The sequence below is a fragment of the Suricata suricatta genome, chromosome 17, assembly GCF_006229205.1.
Source record: "Suricata suricatta isolate VVHF042 chromosome 17, meerkat_22Aug2017_6uvM2_HiC, whole genome shotgun sequence".
Lineage (NCBI taxonomy): Eukaryota > Metazoa > Chordata > Mammalia > Carnivora > Herpestidae > Suricata > Suricata suricatta.
Window position 1 is genome coordinate 19,550,298 of NC_043716.1, and position 17,568 is coordinate 19,567,865.

The 17,568-nt window shown below is 47.5% G+C and overlaps 1 protein-coding gene and 1 long non-coding RNA gene across 6 annotated transcripts; one reads left to right on the forward strand and one right to left on the reverse strand.

The window, feature by feature from the left end:
- Positions 1 to 708: 708 nt before the first annotated feature.
- On the reverse strand, positions 709 to 6,344 carry LOC115282871. Its single transcript, XR_003904777.1, has 2 exons — positions 6,062 to 6,344; positions 709 to 855 (listed from the first exon to the last, which is right to left on the reverse strand). It is a non-coding gene; the product is annotated as an uncharacterized LOC115282871 (long non-coding RNA).
- A 120-nt stretch (positions 6,345 to 6,464) lies between these two features.
- On the forward strand, positions 6,465 to 13,956 carry SPACA3 (sperm acrosome associated 3). 5 transcript variants are annotated; one of them, XM_029928372.1, is made up of 7 exons: positions 6,465 to 6,603; positions 7,124 to 7,232; positions 8,412 to 8,502; positions 9,848 to 10,122; positions 10,960 to 11,118; positions 11,512 to 11,590; positions 13,780 to 13,956. In XM_029928372.1, the coding sequence occupies exons 4-7, from the start codon at positions 9,867 to 9,869 to the stop codon at positions 13,844 to 13,846; spliced, it is 561 nt and encodes a 186-aa protein (XP_029784232.1). In that variant the 5' UTR covers positions 6,465 to 6,603; positions 7,124 to 7,232; positions 8,412 to 8,502; positions 9,848 to 9,866; the 3' UTR covers positions 13,847 to 13,956. The 5 variants fall into 5 exon arrangements, with proteins under 5 accessions (XP_029784232.1, XP_029784231.1, XP_029784234.1 ...); XM_029928371.1 differs by having other exon boundaries at positions 8,419 to 8,502; XM_029928370.1 differs by lacking the exon at positions 8,412 to 8,502 and having other exon boundaries at positions 6,466 to 6,603.
- The last annotated feature ends 3,612 nt before the right edge of the window (positions 13,957 to 17,568 follow it).

The following is a 17,568-nucleotide window of genomic DNA, read 5'->3' on the forward strand; positions in this document are numbered from 1 at the left end:
CTAGTAGAGTAGAGCCCTGCTTATCCAGAGACCTTGTGACTTCGGCGAGGGCCAATGCAGCACATACTTGGATGAGGAAACGGCCTCTGATCAGTGAAAACAAGCCTCTGCTTTTACTTTGCAAGATCCTTCGGTCCTTTTACTCAGAAATGGTTTTGACAATTCAAGTGCACTTCTCAAAAGAATGATTACTGTTTTCCTCTCTCCAAAATAATAATAATTAAAAACTACCTTTTTATTGAGTCTGCTTGGTGCCAGGTCCTGTAGAAGATGCTTTGCATGTTGTATCATTAATTTTCTCAACAACCCTGTGGGTGGCAGTTCTTTTGTCTTTATTGGTGAAGATGTTGAGGGGCGGTGAGGCGAAGTACCCTGCCGAGGCCACAGGGCTGGCAAGTTCTGTAATGTCAGAACCCTAGCCAAGGCCTGCTGCCCCCCACCAGCTACCCTGTGCTGCAGAAGCCACGAATCATAAACGGGGTGGGGAGGAGGTCAGCCGGTAGTGGCGCCAGGGCAAGGAAGGGAGTAGCGTTAACTGAGGAACCTGACAACTGTTATATGATTTTCTACCAGCTTTGCTCGAGAAGGGGATCAGTCAGGGTTCTCCAGAGGAATAGAACTAGTAGGATGTGTATCTATATCTACATATCTATAAAAACGTTTGGTTACAATGGGGACCACACACACACACACACACACACACAGATCTTAAAATAAATGATAAGGTTTATGCAATTATGGAGGTGGGCAAGTCCCAAGATCTGCAGGGTGAGTTGGTAAGCTGAAGACCCAAAAGAAGCAATGATGGTAGTTCCAGTCCAAAGGTACAGGAAGAGCTGATGTTTCAGTGTGATTCTACAGGCAGGAAAAAAAGCTCATATCCGTGTATGAACACAGGCAGGAAGAGTTCCTTCTTATGCAGGGAAGATCGGCCCTTTTGTTCTACTCACGCCTTCCACTGATTGGATGAGGTCCACCCACATTAGGGAGAACAATTTGCTTTGCTCAATCTATCTTGTTTATTTATTTTTTTAATGTTATTTATTTTTGAGAGGGAGAGATGGAGCATGAGCAGGGGAGGGGCAGAGAGAGAGGAGGAGACACCGAATCTGAAGCAGGCTCCAGACTCTGAGCTGTCAGCACAGAACCTGATGTGGGGCTCGAACCCCCAAACCGTGAGACCATAACCTGAGCCAGAGTCAGACGCTCAACTGACTGAGCCACCCAGGTGCCCCAATCTATTTTATTTAAATGTTAATTTTGTCAAATGCACAGTATAGTGAATATGGCCAATAATATTGTATTTATAATACTCAAACTTGCTAGGAGACTGGAACTTTATTATTCCAACCACTAGAAATAACTAATTATGTATCATGGTAGTGGTGCTAATCATTGCTACCATGTCAATCATGTAACAATATATAAATGTATGAAATTAACAGGTTGTGCACATTAAATTTATACAACATTATACGTCAAATATATTTCAATGAAAAACTGTTAGTCTCATCCAGAAACACCTTCACAGACACACAGATAATGTTTGAGCAAATATCTGGACACCCTGTGCCCCAGTCAAGTAGACACGTTATAAGAAGGAAGACAGAATGATAAACGAGACATGAAACTAAAAGAATATGCTGGTGTGAGACTAGTTAGTGTGGGGTTAGTGACTTTATATGCCTCAGACCTCCCGATAACCGTATCTTGCAATTACATTATGTACTGTGATTAGTGGTGAAAATAACAGAGACATCACTTATGGAGAAGAGGTGAATTCTGTTTTCGATGTACTAAGTTTGGAGAGGACCAGGTAAACAAGTCTCTCCCTAGGGACCCCAACGTCTCCCGACTTGCAGCCAGAGGAGGACTTGTTTTTTCCATGTCTGTGGTGTCCCTGGCACACTCTTTTGGGATCAGTTTTAGTGCTCTCCTTTTGGAGTCCCCTGGGTTAAATTGTTTCTGAATCAATTGACTAGGTGATTTTCATTCATTTCTTCACTTTTTTACATAGAATTTTAAAAACCTTTTTTTTTAGACACATGAAAAAATGCTCAACATCACTCATTATCAGGGAAATACAAATCAAAACCACAATGAGATACCACCTCACACCTGTCAGAATGGCTAAAGTTAACAATTCAGGCAACAACAGATGTTGGCGAGGATGCGGAGAAAGAGGATCTCTTTTGCACTGCTGGTGGGAATGCGAACTGGGGCAGCCACTCTGAAAAATAGTATGGAGGTTCCTCAAAAAAATTAAAAATAGAACTACCCTATGATCTAGGAATTGCACTACTAGGTATTTATCCAAGGGACACAGGTGTGCTGTTCCAAAGGGGCACATGGACCCCAATGTTTGTAGCAGCACTATCAACAATAGCCAAAGTATGGAAAGAGTCCAAATGTCTATTGATGGATGAATGGATAAGGAAGATGTGGTATATATATATATAATATATATATATATATTATATATATATATATACACACATATATATATATACACACATACACACACACAATGGAGTATTACTCAGCAATCAAAAAGAATGAAATCTTGCCATTTGCAACTACATGGATAGAACTGGAGGGTATTATGCTAAGTGAAATTAGTCAGAGAAAAACAAGTATCATATGACTTCACTCATATGTGGAATTTAAAATACAAAACAGATTAACATAAGGGAAGCAAAAATAATATAAAAAAACAGGGAGGGTCACAAAACATAAAAGACTCTTAAATATAGAGAACAAACAGAGGGTTGCTAGAGGGGTTGTAGGAGTGGGATGGTCTTAATGGGTAAGGGGCATTAAGGAATCTATTCCTGAAATCACTGTTGCACCATATGCTAACTAACTTGGATGCAAATTAAGCAATAAATAAAATAAAAAATTAAAAAAGACTAAAATATTGTTCTTTAAAAAATTTCTTTATGTTTATTTGACAGAGAGAGACAGACAGATAGACAGAGAATGAGCATGAACAGTAGGGAAGAGTGGAGAGAGAGAGAGAGAGAAAGGGAGAGAGAGGGAGAGACACAGAATATGAAGCAGGCTCCAGGCTCTGAGCTTTCAGCAGTGCAGAGGCTGATGCGGGGCTCAAAGTCATGAACTGTGAGATCATGACTTGAGTTGAAGTCGGACGCTTAACTGACTGAGCCACCCAGGCACCCTTAAAAATCCTGTACTTGACAATGGGAAAATAGACATGAGGGACTTGTCAGACATCTTCCAGTCTGCTGGGAGCAATAAAGAAGGTACTGATGTCATGTGATGGAGGCTGAGATGACATATTAGTGTCAGATGCTGTGCAAGGATCCCAGGGACTCCTGACTCAGTCGAAGTGGGCACGTGAGGAAGCCCAGCATCAATGATGCTTAAAGGAGGACTCAAAACCAGCCAGGGAATTGGATAGAAAGGATGTATATGACAGAGGGAATAACATATAGCTTAGATGCCCTGGATGCGAAGCATTGTCATGTATTTAGGAATCTATAGAAAATTTGGTTAGAACAGTGGTTCTCAGCCCTGGTAGTATTTTGGGATCACCTGGAAGCACTAAAAAATACTGATGCCTGAGCCCCCCTCCAGAGATTTTGATATGATTATGCTGGGATGGGGTCTAGGCATCAGGGTTTTCTGTACGGTGCTGCTGGGGGCTGAGAACCAGGAATGGAAGAGCTGCTGCTGGAGAAGTTAAACCTGCAGGGAGTCAGTGGAGGACCTCTGCTAGGATGTGGTCAAGAACCTGAGCTGCCCTTAGGGCAGCAGGAAAGACTCCCGCAGAGCTCAGTGGAGAAATAAAGACCCACTGATCCCCAACTGGGGCCTTATCTGCCCTCATAACTGTTCCTTTTGAGCTGCTGTTTCTTATTCACCATTTAAAAGTGAAAGTCAAGTGGGAAATAACAAAACATACAATAAAAAAAATACGCTGAAAGATTACTCAATAAAAAGAAGTGATAAAATAGTAAAAGGAGGCCAATGCAGTAAAAACCCCAAATCTCAACCAGACAGAATCACCACCAAGGGCCAGACAATAAAAACGAGAGCTAAAATGTAGTGAACTAAATGGTAGGCATCTTCATGCATTATGAAAGGATGATTTCCATTTTACAGAGAAGCATAATGAGGCTTGGGGAGATTAAGTACTGTGGTTGTAGTGGGCAGGGTAGGCTAAACAGCCAGTAGGGGGCAGAGCAAGATATTGAACTCAGGTGTACTTAACTCCAGTCCACAGCTCCAAAGACTCAAGCCTGGCTGCACACTGGAGCATCTGGGGAGCCTTTAAGAAATACAGATGCCATGGGGCGCCAAGGTGACTCAATCGGTTAAGCGTCTGACTTTGGCTCAGGTCATGATCTTGAGGCTCATGAGTCTGAGACCTATGTTGGTCTCTGTGCTAATAGCTTAGACCCTGGAGCCTGCTTCAGATTCTGTGTCTCCCTCTCTCTGGCCCTCACACACTTGCACTGTGTCTCTGTCTCAAAAATAAACATTAAAAAATTTTTAAAGAAATACAGATGCACGAAAGACATTCTCCAAAGAAGACATGCAAATGGTCAACAGGTATAGGTAAAAAAAAAGCTTAATGTCATTAATCATCTAAGAAATGCAAATCAAAAGCACAAGGAAGATATCATCTCATATTTGTCAGGATGCCTATTATCCAGAAAACAAGAAAACAAAGCATTGGTAAAGATGTAGATAAATTGGAACCTTCATGTGCTGCTGGTGGGAATGTAAGATGGTGCAGCCACCATGGAAAACAGTAAAATTGAAACGACCATATGATTTAGAAATCCCACTTTTGGATATTTCTCTGAAATAATTGCAATTGGGATCTCAGAAAGATATTAGCATTCCCGTGTTCACTGCAGCATTTTTCACAATAGCTGAGATGTGGAAACAACCTAAATGTTCCTCCACAGATGAACGGTTAGAGAAGATGTGGTATATGCACACACTGGTATGCTATTCAGCCAGAGAACAAACTAGGGTTGATGGAGGGATGGGGCGATGGGTTAAAGGGGTGATGGGCATTAAGAAGGGCACTTGTTGGGATGAGTACTGGGTGTCATATGTAGGAGATGAATCACTGGGTTCTACTCCTGAGGCCAAGACTACAGTGTATGTTAACTAATTGAATTAAAATGAAAAATAAAATAAAGGAAAGGAGGAAATTCTGTCATGTGCTACAACATGAATGAACTTGAGGACATTATACTCAGTGAAATGAACTGGTCACAGAAAAAGACTCCATGATTCTTGTTGTGTGAAATATCTACAGTAGTCAAGTTCCTAGAAACAAAGAGTGGAATGGTGGCTGTTAGGAGCAGGGGAGGGGAGATGAGGAGTTATCAATAGGCATACAGTTTTCAGTTAAGCAAGACGCATCAGCTCTAGATCTTTCGTACAACACTGTACCCATAGTCAACAGTGCTGTGCATATACTCACAGATCTGTCGATGGTAGCTCTTATGTGAAGTGTTCGTACCACAAGTTAAAAAAAATAAAAAGAAGTCCTAAGTCGATCTGGGCCAAACCTTGACTTTAAACTGGTGGGTCTGGGGTGGGGTCCAGGCAGATAGGGTGAAGTAGGTGCAATTCAAAACGTTTCTGGCTATCTGCTGTTCTTAGTAGTAATTGCTCCTATGTATTGAACACCCTGAGTACCAAAAACTGAATACTTTTTTTTTAAGTAGGCTTCATGCCCAGTGTGGAGCCCAACACAAGGCTTGAACTCATGATGCTGAGGTCAAGAATTGGACATTTAACTGACTAAGCCACTGAGGTGCCCTGGATACTTCTGATATTGTTATTGCCACTTGAGAATTGAGGAAATGAAGAGTTTAAGTCACTTTCTGGCTCACCCAGCTGGTAGTCACCAGTACCTGTGCTCATTCCCAGATCTATCTGACTCCAAAGCCCATGCTCTAACGGCTATGCCATCCAACTTCCAAGCAGAGAGGCCTCTGTGGGGCACAGACATGAGTGTCATATGTCCTTCCACTTCACTTCTTGGTCTTTCAAGCTTTAGGGTCGACGGCATCACCTTTGTCCCAGGCTTGTCCACACTGAACTGTCATCATCCAGATGCAGAAAGCAGGCCTTCTCTGGCTCAGCACTAAGAAAGAACTTTTTGCCAGCCAGAGCAGTTTGACGGGGAGGGAGGCTGCCTGGGGTGGCGGTATGTACCTGCCATTGTCATCGCTGGTGACCATCTGAAAGGTCTGTCAGGAGCTGAGGAGTCACCCTTCAATGTGTTGTGGTGTGTGTATGTGTGTAGGTGACCAAGAAGGCTTGAGCCTAGATACTCCTAACATGTTCCCATGTCCTGAAATTGAGGGGCTCAGGAGGCCAGTTGAAACTCAATGGGTGAAAATGATTCTAGAAGATGAGCTCACAGAACTGGGGGATTCCAGAAGGCCCTACATCAGTCTGGAGCCTGCCCTCCCCCATCATTCTCTTAAAGCTGGGTGCCTGGAGCCCTAGCACTATCATGGGGGTGTCCTGAGCCGAAGCAGGGTGTTGGGTCATTGCTGCCGCTGCCACTGTCACTGCTGTGTCAGCTCTGGTGGGGACGACACCTGATCAGTGAGCCCCTTTCCCTTCTTCCTGCAGCTATTAATGAGTCCCTGGCTGACCAGGAAGGTGGTGGTCAGAAATGGAGGGGGGTTAGTCCTGGGCTGAGAGAGTGCCCAGCTGGGAGAGAGAGGAGACCTTGCTGGTGGGTGTCTGGTCTCTGAATTTCAGATCTCCTTACACCCCTCGACCTGCCATGAAATGCTCAAGATGAAATTAGTTTTAAATCTCTTGGTTACAAAAAGTAAAAAACAATCCCCATGTATTAGTCAACTTGGTTTCTTCATCTATAAAGGGGGATATTACTCCTATGCCTCTTGAATTGTTGAGAAGATTAGATGAGATTAAGTTAGAAAACATGCAAGAAAGGCCCAGTGCAGTGTCCACCAGGTTTGGAGAACTCAGGTTCCCCTGACCCCTGACCTCCCTGCCCCCAACTTTGCTAGGGAGGGTTCATGGTTTTGGGGTCAGGACCTCAGGATGCTTCAGTTTCAGCAGCCACTTCATACCAGCAACTCTGCTTGACCCTTAGGATGTGAAGATAAACAAGACGGCCTTTGTTTTTTGGAAGTTCACTTTACGGTTGGAAAGATTCATATATCTTACAGCCCAGTGTGACAGAGGGACGACAGAGGCACAGGGTGAGCGGGGAGTGTGGGGGTGTTGGAGAACTCAGCTCTGCTGTGACCCTACAAGTATGAGTAAGAGTTAGCCATGGAAAGGTAGGACAGGGCTACTGCTCCAGACAGTGGGATCACCATGAGCGAATGGTTTGCCATTACAAGGACTCACTGTGTGAGTGAAGAGAGTTCCACATGGCTGGGTCGCCAGGGGCCTGTGGACCAGCCTAGGAGCAGTGAGGAAGGGAGCCAATGCAGGGTGTCAGGTGGCCAGCCTTTTTGTTTCAAAAACAAAACAAAAACAAAAACTCATGGTGGTAAAAGTATGTAGAACAGTGTGGAAGAAGAGTCAAGACAGGATGCAGGGAGCCCACTGGCATGCAGTGGTGATGGTCTGAACTCTTGGAGGGAGGGCACAATCAGTGGCACTTTGGGATTGACTGGTTGGGGAAGGGAGAAGGGGGGAGTGATGGGAGTACAGAATGCCATCTGTATTTCTAATTTGGATAAATGTGTTTAAACCAAAAAAGTTTTGAGTTTCAAGCCAAGAATGTTTGAAACCCAGAAACAAAAGACTTAAGGAAGCAGACTTTAGTGAAGACATCAGTTCTGTTTTGGACATGCTTAGTCTGAGGTGACTGTGGGATATCCTAGTGGACATGTCTAGGAGGCAATGCACAGGAGCTCTGCTGTTCTGGGGAAGATGGAATTGACAGCAGGGTGGCCCGCAGGATATCCTGACATGAAAGAGAGGAGGGAAAGAGCTGAAAAACATAGACCTAGGCAGAAGTGGAGTCCACAAAGGGGAACCAGAAGAAATAGCCTGAGAAGCAGAGGAGGGAAGAGATTTAACAGGTGGATTGGTCAGCAGCGTGAGGGGCTGCTGAGTGCCTCTGTGGGAAAAGAGGTCACAAGGCCCATTGAACTGGGCAGAACAGTTTCAGGTGAGTGGTGGCAGTGGTGAGGCTAACCGTCATGGGGTTGAAAGCAAATGGGGAGGTGAGAAAGCGGTAATTTTTCTGTTAGATGTTTCCATGAGGAGAGAGGGGAAGAGACCAGTCAGAATACCTAATGATGAGACCCAAGCACATCTGTGCATCAGAGGAAGGAGAGGAGGGAGGAGGGGGTGCTGAGGACCATGGGAGAGGAGAGATGATCTGTGGGGCAAGGTGGAGAGGCAAGAAAGAATGAAATCTGGAGTTCGCAGATGCAACGGACCTTGACAAGTGCCGGGACAATGCGTGATCACGCTGGAGGTGGGGAGAGGAGGTGCTGCCTCAGTGAGCAGGAGGTGAGGTCTTCTGGGAGCTTGGGGGTGGGGCGGGGAGGAGAGAAGCCTTGTGGACAGTAATGAGCGTCTTGAATACTCTTTGAGGGGAGTGGGAGAGAGAAAGCTGGCCAAAGATGAGCATTAGTGCCATGCCAGAAATACTCCATAATAGAAATAACTAACATATTCTTAGTACAAATAGCTAAGTTCTCTCCATGCCTTTCTTTTCTCATTCATTCTTCCAACAACCTTATGAGGCAGGTGTTATTCATTTCCTCATTGCATAGCTGAAGAAAATGAGGCTCAGAAAGTGTCTCCAAAGTCAGAGATGTTGAGCAGTGAGGAGGAGGGGTTCAAACTCAGGGCTCACTGCGAAGCTCCACCCTTAATCCATCTCGTCACTCTCAATGGCTTGACAGCCGATTGGGGTTGGAGGCCAGGTGTTTTTAGGGACACCTGTTCATAGGTTGTGTGGCTTTTTGGTTTTTTGACTCTCTGGAGATGGACAGCAGGTGTGGAGGGATAGAGATCATGGGAGAGGTGGGAAGATGTGTCCAGGGGTCAGGGTCACAGAGACACTGGCATGGAGGGTTGTGGGAGGAGGGGAGGTGACCAGATGAAGGGATGGCAAGGCCATGGGAGTGGGTGGCTAAGATAGAGTGGAGGCAAAGGTCATAACCAGGGACGAACATCCTTTGTCACATCGGGGGCTGGCCAGCAGAGCCAGTGCTGAGAGGCAAGCCAAAGGAGCCAAGGTGAGAGCTTCAAAAGAGAGAGGTTTTTGCAAGATGACGGTGTAGAAAGGGTGGTGGGCAAGAAGGAGAGTTTCAGGACCACCTCGGGGCCATATGTGCAGGAAAGGGCAGCCCCACCTGGGAGGGGCTCAGGGTGGCAGTGTTGTAGGGGGGACTTTATTTCAGCTCTGGCTCGGCACTAGGAGCGAGCTCCCCTGAGTCTGGGTGTTAGGGACCGACTTACACCGTGATGACATTGCTGGGCCCTTGCCCTCTGGAAACACACGCTCATGGCCGTAACTCATGGAGCTCTGGAGTCATGTAAACTGTGGTCTCATTCCAATGTTTGCCCCTTCCTAGTTGTGAAACAGAGGGCTTCAGAATTCGATCATGCCTGACATGTAGTATGGAGCTCCAAATTAGCCCGCGTTCTTCTTCATTTCCTCTCCCCTCTCAGCTGTTGGGGGAAAGGATGGAGGGGAGCTGGCCTCAGGGATCCCTCTCCAGGATCTCGAATCTCAGGGGCGTGGCTGATGCTTCACCAGGGCCGCAAGGGAGATGATTTGCAATGTTGGAGCTTTTGCCCCCTTTTCCAGGTAGGCTCAGGTCCTGGTTTTCTTTTTCTTCCAAAGGGCAACCTTCTGTGACTGGATGACCAGGGCTGTTGAGCTGCTGGCCATCTCAAAACCCAGCTGTGAGCCAGCGTGGTGGAAGCTGTGCATGGAAGCCAGGAGCTGGGCTCCCAGAAGGCAACAGTGCCTGCCAGGGATCATGCTGCTGGTCTTCTTCTCTCTGCTCAGCTGCCTGTTCACCTCCAGCCAGGCCAAGGTCTACAGTCGCTGTGAGCTGGCCAGAACGCTCCAGGATTTCGGCATGGAGGGATACCGGGGATACAGCATGGCTGACTGTGAGAACCCCTCTCCCTTCCAGACTGCCCCAAGCTCCCCTCAGGTGCCTCTCCCTCCTCCTCCCTGCCCTCCTTGTTCTCACTCATCGAGCATGGCCTTGGCAGCTTTCTGAGTTTCAGCTCTCCTTTGGGCATCAAAGGTTCTATGACCTAAGGTTCTATGATGGGTAGGTGACACTCAGCACAAGTTAGATACGTTATACGCAGGCTTCAAGTAGTCAGCATGCTCCTTCATCCTCTGTCCCTGCTGCTAAGGTCACCTGCCAAAGGAACAGAATAGCTTAATACCCTAATCAAATGGCAGCCACAAGGATAGGATATTCCCATTGACTTTTAGGGTAAACTGAGCAAACCAATAATGCCAAACTTTTCAAGCTGCTGATAGTTTTGGGGTAGCTGTGAGGTCCAGCCACATCTGGACTCATTTTTTCCCTAACGCCTGCCTCCTTGCTAGCTCTCAGCTGTCTTCCTCATCTTGCCTCTAAAGATCTAGCTCTTTCTTGTTCCTTCATCCCACAATGATTTCTTGGGCCCTGCTGTGTGCTGAGTGGTGAGATAGTAAGGAGGCTGCTCTAGGAGTCAGGAGGCCTGAGGGAACAGTCTGAACTCTTGCTCCTTGGTAGCTACGGTGACCTTGAGTCACTTGCCCCCTCCCTCCATCCTGAGCCTTGGTGGACTCATTTGCAAAGTAGGTGAAAGTCCAGCTGCCTTGACGACCTTGAAGCAGGAGCCAAGGAGGTTCGGAGAAGCTAATATGTGGCACCAGCACTGTGAGTGTCCTGGTCTGCACTGGCCATGGCCATCTGGCCCTCAGGCTCGCGTCTCCACCCTATGTAGGGGTCTGTCTTGCTTACTTCACGAGTGGCTTCAACACAGCTGCTGTGGACCATGAAGCCGATGGAAGCACCAACAACGGCATCTTCCAGATCAACAGCCGGATGTGGTGCAAAACTCTCAGCGCAGATGTCCCCAACCGGTGCCAGATGTACTGTTCTGGTAGGGCTGGACCTGAGCCTGGGGCTGCCTGGGGCCAGACCTCTGCACCCACCTTGGCTTCTTTCCCGGTGTGGTTTACTCCCCTTGCCTTTATTTCTGAGTGGGCATCTCCCCATGACGTTCTGGGCCTCCCAAGGATGATGAGCATGGGTCCTCTATGAATCTGCTTTGGGGTCCCAGATAAGACACTGTTCTGAGAGATATAGGAATGTGGGGAGCGGAGTGATAGAGTGTTGTCTGTGCTTCCAGAGGGATTGAGAGACAGGATTGTGTTTGGTGTGGGTGTGTGTGTGTGTGTGTGTGTGTGTGTGTGTGTAAGAGAGAGAGAAACAGACTGTGGAAGTCAGCTCGGTCCCCTGTTCCCTCACCATGTTTCTCTGCCTTCCACCCCAGACTTGCTGAATCCTAACCTTAAGGATACTGTCATCTGTGCCATGAAGATAGCTCAACAGCCCCAGGGGCTGGCCAGTTGGTGAGTGACTTGGTCTGGAACTCCGCAGGATGATGTGGCCAGGTCTTGTGGACAGCAAGAGGGAAGTGACTTTCCTGAGTGTTCACTTTGTCTCGGCCACCGTCCCCTGGCTTCACAATCTACTCGGTGCAAACCTTTCGGCCACAGGGATAGCTATTTATGGACAACACACTGAGTGTCAGGTGAACAGTTCACTGCAGCTCATAAAGCCATGCCTGGCTCTTCCAAGATGTGCCTATGTTAGGATGCCTACCTACAGGTCTGCCAGACCTGGGTCTCGCCAACTTTGTCTGTCTGTCTGTCTGGTTAACTGTGGCTTCTTCAACTAAACTAACATTGAGAAAAGCCCAAGAGATACACAGATCAAAGAAGCGATTCCTTGCTTGAGGCATGGGTGGGTGCCCCGGAGCCTCACCCTGTCAGCCTTCTCTTTTCCTGCCTCTTTCTCACAAGATGGCCTTTGAAGCAGCCATCCTCATAGGCAAGGGAGTTGGATGAGCATCTATCTCATAGGGGCACTGGAATAGATCTTTGGTTTGCAGAGGGGTGTCTGAGAAAGTGGCCCTACAGCCTCCTCCAATGGGGGGGTCTCACTGCTTAGTCTCCAACCTCCCTTTTCTCACATTTCTGGATGAGAGAACAGCAGGGGCAGAATGTCGGGAGGGCAAAATACCCTAGGTGGCTGCAGCTCCGGGACTATAGACAGATGTGACTGTCACAAGCCTGGTAAAGCAATCTGGGAGGCAGTGACTGTCAGCCCAGGAAAGGAGAGAGACTAGAGGTAGGGGGATGGTGGGAAAGCCTTTGCAGGAGTCCAGGTGAGAGATTCAGGGTCTGCACTAGGACAGTTGCAGGGTTGATGGACAGGAGAGGGGTCGGCTAAGGGGGCTGTGGAGGGGGAACAGGACAGGTGATATGTGGCAGCGAGGGAGAGGTAGAAATGACTGTGAATATAGAGAGATTTAGGATGTGCCTTGGAGATAGCCACAGCTTTGGAGATGGGCTGGCGTAAGAACAGCTGACATTCTAGGGCCAGGATCTGGAATGGGGCTGGGTCAGCAGGACATAGTGCACAGCTGTAAGGTCAGGAAGGGTAAATATAGGCTCGGCAGGAGTCTAAGGGGTTGAGGCCTTGGATACCCCACCCTGGGACGGAAGAAATGAGTCCTTTGGGGTTAAATGAAAAACAGCTCTCTTTTGTGCACTGGGAATGAATTCATGTCAGGTATCACCCCTGAATTGTGGCTGAGGCTAATAACAGGCCGTGGTCCCAGAAAGTAGAAAGGGCACTGTTTATTTCTTTCATCTGCACACATTGAGAGTCTGTGCCAGGCTCTGTGCTGGGTGCTGGGCTACAGAGAGGCTGAGATCCAAGTCTTTGCCCTCAAGGGTCTCACAGTCAAATGGAAGAGACAAACAAGGCAGTTGACCACATTTTGCTGGTGGATCTATAGAGGTTCCTCAGGGTCATTGGGCTCTTTGACATTGACATCATGGAGTTACCAAAGTTTGGTACCCCTAACAACTTAGGACTGCAGGACCTCAGGGTCAGTTTATCTTCCTTCCTCAAGTTGCTGATGTGATGCAGGATCAAGGTAATGGTCAACTGAAAGACCAGAATTGGTAGCCAAAGAGAAGTGGCTGTGGCTATATCTCTGTCATTTCCTAGTTATGGATCTTGGGCAAGTAATTTTGCATCTGAGGCTCAGTATTTGATTTGGAATATAGGGAACATGACATCTGCCTAATCTACATTGTAGGGTTGCTGAGGGTGGGGTGGGGTGGGGTGCAGGTAAATGAATGATGGGTGGAACAGTGGTATGTAGACTGTAAAGTGCTGTCCACTCGTAAGGTGGCATCACAGTCAGCAGAAGGAGCATGATGTAGGAAAAGAGCACTAGGAGTCCAGGGCTTTGCCATTGCTTTTTGGGTGAATTTGAACAAATTGCCATGTATCTCTATTGATAAAATAAGGAGCCTAGATAGATGACTTTTTAAGGGCCATTTTCTTTCCTTTTTACTCCTTCTTTGCTAGCTAATGGGGTTTACTTGTCCCTTTTTCCCTCGATAGCCCCTTTCCTTACCTCACTTCTGGTTTAGAGCCCACGCCTCCTTCCTGTTCTTCTCTGAGCAGGGACTGAAGGCCGCGGCTGACTTGGTCTCTCCTCTTCCCCGTCCTCCATCCTCAGGGAGGCCTGGAGGCGTCACTGCCAGGGCAAGGACCTCAGAGACTGGGTGGATGGCTGTGACTTGTAGGATCCTATGTGGATGGACCAGGCCGTGCAGAGCAGGCTGGGAGACGTGGTTTGGTTTCTGATGCAGGCTTGAGAAGACAAGCCCACCAATAAAGTGTGGTGTGACCTAAGTGTGTTCTCTGCTATCACTGTTTCCTGGTCGCGTGTCAGAGCCAGAGCACCTCGGGGTTTCACCTGTCCACCTGGGCTGGGCTTCAGAGAGCCTACCATGGAAGGCTTGCCTCCATTTCTGGAGACCTGGGGGATCAGTGCCTCCATTGCCCATGCCTGGTAGAGTTTCCTAGACCCTTTATATCTGGCTTTAGGTTTACCAGATTTAGCTAAATAAAAGCCAATGGTAACCAAAACAGAATGCCTGAGTTAAATTTGAATTTTGGATACACAACAACTACATTGTGCAATATGTGTGTCTCCAATATTGCATGGGACACACTTATATTTAAAAAATGATGTGTTATGTACCTGAAACTCAAATTTAGCTAGGCATCCTATATTTTATCTGCAACCTTACCTAGGTCTGGTGTGGTGTATCCCGGGCTTATCTGTGAGGGTCCTTTGGACATTTATTTTCTGTGGCTCTGGTCACAGGGGGTGGCCACAGTGCCCTGGCCCTTCAGATGGTGACGGCTAACACATTAGAAGCCAAGGGGTGGTGGGCTGTGAGAGGAGACTACCACCCTGGGTTTCAGCCAGGTTCTCACTCTGCTCTGCAGTGCCCTCTAGCGGCAGGAGATTCAAGTGCGGGTGGCTATACCAGCCTGGGTAAGGAAGTTCCCTACCCCTGGTCCTGCTGACACTTGCTGGGAGGCTGGAGGATTGGGTGGACGGTGTGGATGGCTTTCAGGCAGCACAGTGTACTTCTGTGCTTTCCTCCATCTGTGGGAAGCTCTGAAGGTGTCTCCCATTCTCCTGGAGCTCAGTGTCTCAGGTTCCTCAGGATGGACTGTGTCTGAAGGAGGAACGTGGGCAGAGTCTCAGGATCACTGTGGATGTGGTGGCAAGAGAAGCATCCAAGGTGATGTCTGAGAGTCTGAGCCCTGAGTTGAGACCATAGATCCTTCTGGCAAGGACTCAGAGAACCCCGCAGTTCTCTGCACGGTTGGTGTCTCCCAGGGAGACAGGGAGGGGAGATGGCTGGGATGTTGACCACCCCTCCCCACTAGCCCGCCGTCTGCAAATCCTCTGGTCAGCAAACAGCAGAGAGCTGGCTGAGTGTCCACAAACGGTGAGGCAGGCCAGTCTCCTTCTGTCAGCGGCTGGCCTGGTGTTGGGTCGCTCGCATCGCCAGAGTGTAGCTGGCCTTGCCTCGTGTCCCACTTCTCTAGGGGAGCTCTTGACTCTAAGTCAAGGTGATGGGTGCCAGAGCTTGAGGGCTGCTCACACAAGTAGACAATGGTGAAGGAGCAAGTCCTTGCTGGGAGTTGGGGGTCTGCGGATCAATGGCGAACGGATCTGTTCTCATCAAGTCAAAGGGAGATACTGCTCTCTTTTTAATATCAAAGCGACATTATGTGCCCACCATGTGCCATGCATCACTGAATCTAGGCCCTAGAACAATTATTATGATGGGGATCCCCTTGGTAACCTCATTCTACAGATGAGGAGAAAGAAGAGACAAATTTGTATCCAGGTCAATATGATTCCATGTGTGCTCTTAGGTCACTGTACTTTGCAGACAGGTGGTGGCTCTGGGTCACCTGAAGTCCACTCTCTCACTCACCTGGCCAGAGACCTTTGGTCCATTATCTCTGGATGATTCATACCATCTATTTCAACTTCACTTCTTTTCAAGCTTGTACCGGGTTGATTGCTCCATTGGGTCCCATTCACTCAGGAGTGGGTAACAAGGCCCTTGGAGAGAGGCAAGAGTCATGAAAAGGACTTGGAGGGTGTAGGCTGGCAGGATGGGCTTGGGGCCGCTCAAAATGGGGCTGGGCCGGGGTCAGGCCTGGACAAGGGAGCCTGGAGGCTCGGTGGTGGACCAGGAGCACATAGAAATGGAAGAGGAGAATCCAGGGGAGAGCCCTCTCCTGCGCATGAGGGATAAGTGGTCTATATTTCACCTGGAAGTCCCAGTTTGTAAGCGATGTGTTCAGGCTTAGAAGAGCAAGCAGGCTGCGTCCTGGCCTCTCCCTGCTTCCACGTCACATTCTTGCCCCACATTCCTTTGTTCATTATGTCCAGTCTCCTTTACCTTTTTAGTTTTTATTTATTTTAATTTTTTAGTGTTTGTTTTTTTTGAGGGACACACACACACACACACACACACACACACACAGGGAAACAGAATCTGAAGCAGCTCCAGGATCTGAGTTGTCAGCACAGAGCCCCATGCAGGGGTTGAACTCATAAACTGTGAGATCATGACCAGAACTGAAGTCAATGCTCAACTGACTGAGCCACCCAGGTTCCCCTCTTTTACCTTTGTTACAAGATCTTTTAAAGTTTCTTTATTTTTGAGAGAGAAAGAACAAATGGGGAGAGGCAGAGAGAGTGGGAGAAAGAATCCCAAGCGGGTTCCTCACTGACAGTGCAGAGCCTGATACAGGGCTCGAACTTACGAACAGTGAGATATGACCTGAGTCGAAATCAAGAGTTGGACACTTAAACAACTGAGCCACCCAGGCTCCCCTGTTTTACCTTATTAATATTTCTGAAAATTGTCCCTTCTTTCCATCTCAGATACCATTACTTTATTTTTTTAACCTTTAAAAAAATGTTTGTTTTTACTATAGTTAATTGTCAAGTTGGTTTCCATATAACACCCAGTGCTCATCCCAACAAATGCCCTCCTCCATGCCCATCACCCATTTTCCCCTTTCCCCCACCCCCATCAGCCCTCAGTTTGTTCTCAGTACTTAAGAGTCTCTTATGGTTTGCCTCCCTCCCTCCCTCTCCTTAACTATTTTTCCCTTCCCCTCCCCTGTGGTCTTCTAAGTTTCTCCTGATCCATATCAGATACCACTACTTTATTTTTTTATTTTAATTTTTTAAATAGTTTTTTGTCAAATTGGTTTCCATACAAAACCCAGTGCTCTTCCCCACAAGTTCCCTCCTCCATCACCACCACCTCTTTTCCCCCTCCCCCTTCCCCTTAAACCCTCAGTTCATTTTCAGTATTTAGTAGTCTCTCAGGTTTTGCATCCCTCTCTCTCCCCAAGTCTTTTTCCCTCTTCCCCTCCCCCTGGTCCTCCATTAGGTTTCTTTTGTTCTCCTCTTAGACCTATGAGTGCAAACATATGGTATCCGTCCTTCTCTGCCTGACTTATTTCACTTAGCATGACACCCTCGAGGTCCATCCACTTTCCTACAAATGGCTAGATTTTATTCTTTCTCATTGCCATGTAATACTCCATTGTATATACATACCACATCTTCTTGATCCATTCATCAAGTGGTGGACATTTAGGCTCTTTCCATGATTTGGCTATTGTTGAAAGTGCTTCTATGAACATTGGGGTACATGTGCTCCTATGCATCAGCACTTCTGTATCCCTTGGGTAAATCCCTAGTAGTGCTATTGCTGGGCCATAAGGGAGTTCTATGGATAGTTTTTTTGAGGAGTCTCCACACTGTTTTCCAGAGCGGCTGCACCAGTTTACATTGCCACCAACAGTGTAGGAGGGTGCCCGTCTCTCCACACCCTCGCCAGGATCTGTAGTCTCTTGATTTGTTCATTTTAGCCACTCTGACTGGCGTGAGGTGGTCAGATACCACTATTTT